This window comes from Microtus ochrogaster, chromosome 10 (genome assembly GCF_000317375.1).
Source record: "Microtus ochrogaster isolate Prairie Vole_2 chromosome 10, MicOch1.0, whole genome shotgun sequence".
NCBI lineage: Eukaryota > Metazoa > Chordata > Mammalia > Rodentia > Cricetidae > Microtus > Microtus ochrogaster.
In genome coordinates, this window is record NC_022016.1 from 57,687,258 (window position 1) to 57,688,260 (window position 1,003).

The window sequence follows — 1,003 nt, forward strand, 5'->3', positions numbered from 1 at the left end:
TTTTTTTTTTTTTTAATGATGCCATTGGTAGAATTGTTGTAATGCTGCCTCCGTGGCTAAAGTCATTGGTGTACAAGTGTGACGACTAGAGTTTAGATCTTCTGCACTCACATGAAAGCCCCCATGCAATTCCAGTGCTTGGATGCTGTAGCACGAATAATAAAATCTCAGAGCAGATACTGGAGTATCTGAAATCAACGTGAAATCAGAAAAGCAAAGCAACCAGACACTTGTTCTTACCTCTAACTTAGACTGAAAATGGATGATCCTGCCTTCACAAATCCTCAGATTGAGACTGAGAGTGAGACCTGTCTCCTCCTGTTTTATGTTCCTCTCTAGTGCTGGGATTAAAGGCATGCACCATCTTTGCCTGGCCTCTATGGCTAACTAGTGTGGCTGCTGAAATTAAAGATGTGTGCAACCACTCCCTGGCCTGTAAGGTTAACTAGCATGGCTACTTTGCACTGATTTTCAGACAAGCATTATTTATTAAAACAAATAGTATACCACTATAGGATGCAGAGTCCTTCAGAGCAAGCCTAGTACTAATTGATGAGCTCTGACTTCAGTTGAAAGACCACTGCTTCAGTGAATAAGATGGAGAGTGATTGAGGAAGGACTCTCCTGCCAATGTCAGTGTTGGGCCGCCACATGTTTGCCTGTGCACATTCTAAAATGTCCAACCACATGTACTAGACATACACACACATACACACATTTTTAAAAAATCATTATTGTAGAAACATTTACCATTTTAGTGTAGTCGGGTTGAGGTTTATGATTTAAGTTTTATAAATAAATAAGTATGTTATCTTGTCAGATTAAAAATACCCATATAAACAAATAGCATGTTAAATTTTGAAATTAAAAAAAATCTGTAAGCTGGGCGGTGGTGGTACACACCTTTAATCCCAGCACTTGGGAGGAAGAGGCAGGCAGATCTCTGTGAGTTCGAGACCAGCCTGGTCTACAAGAGCTAGTTCCAGGACAGGTTCCAAAGCCA

At 40.4% G+C, this 1,003-nt stretch overlaps 1 protein-coding gene across 1 annotated transcript in view; it reads left to right on the forward strand.

Annotated features, from left to right (window-relative positions):
- Positions 1-1,003, forward strand: part of Zmym4 (zinc finger MYM-type containing 4) — a 127,087-nt gene that overhangs the window by 77,900 nt on the left and 48,184 nt on the right. Inside the window, exon 15 of the mRNA XM_013348319.2 lies at positions 289-301. Coding sequence (XP_013203773.1) covers positions 289-301 — 13 coding nt within the window. The remainder of the gene's footprint in view (positions 1-288; positions 302-1,003) is intronic.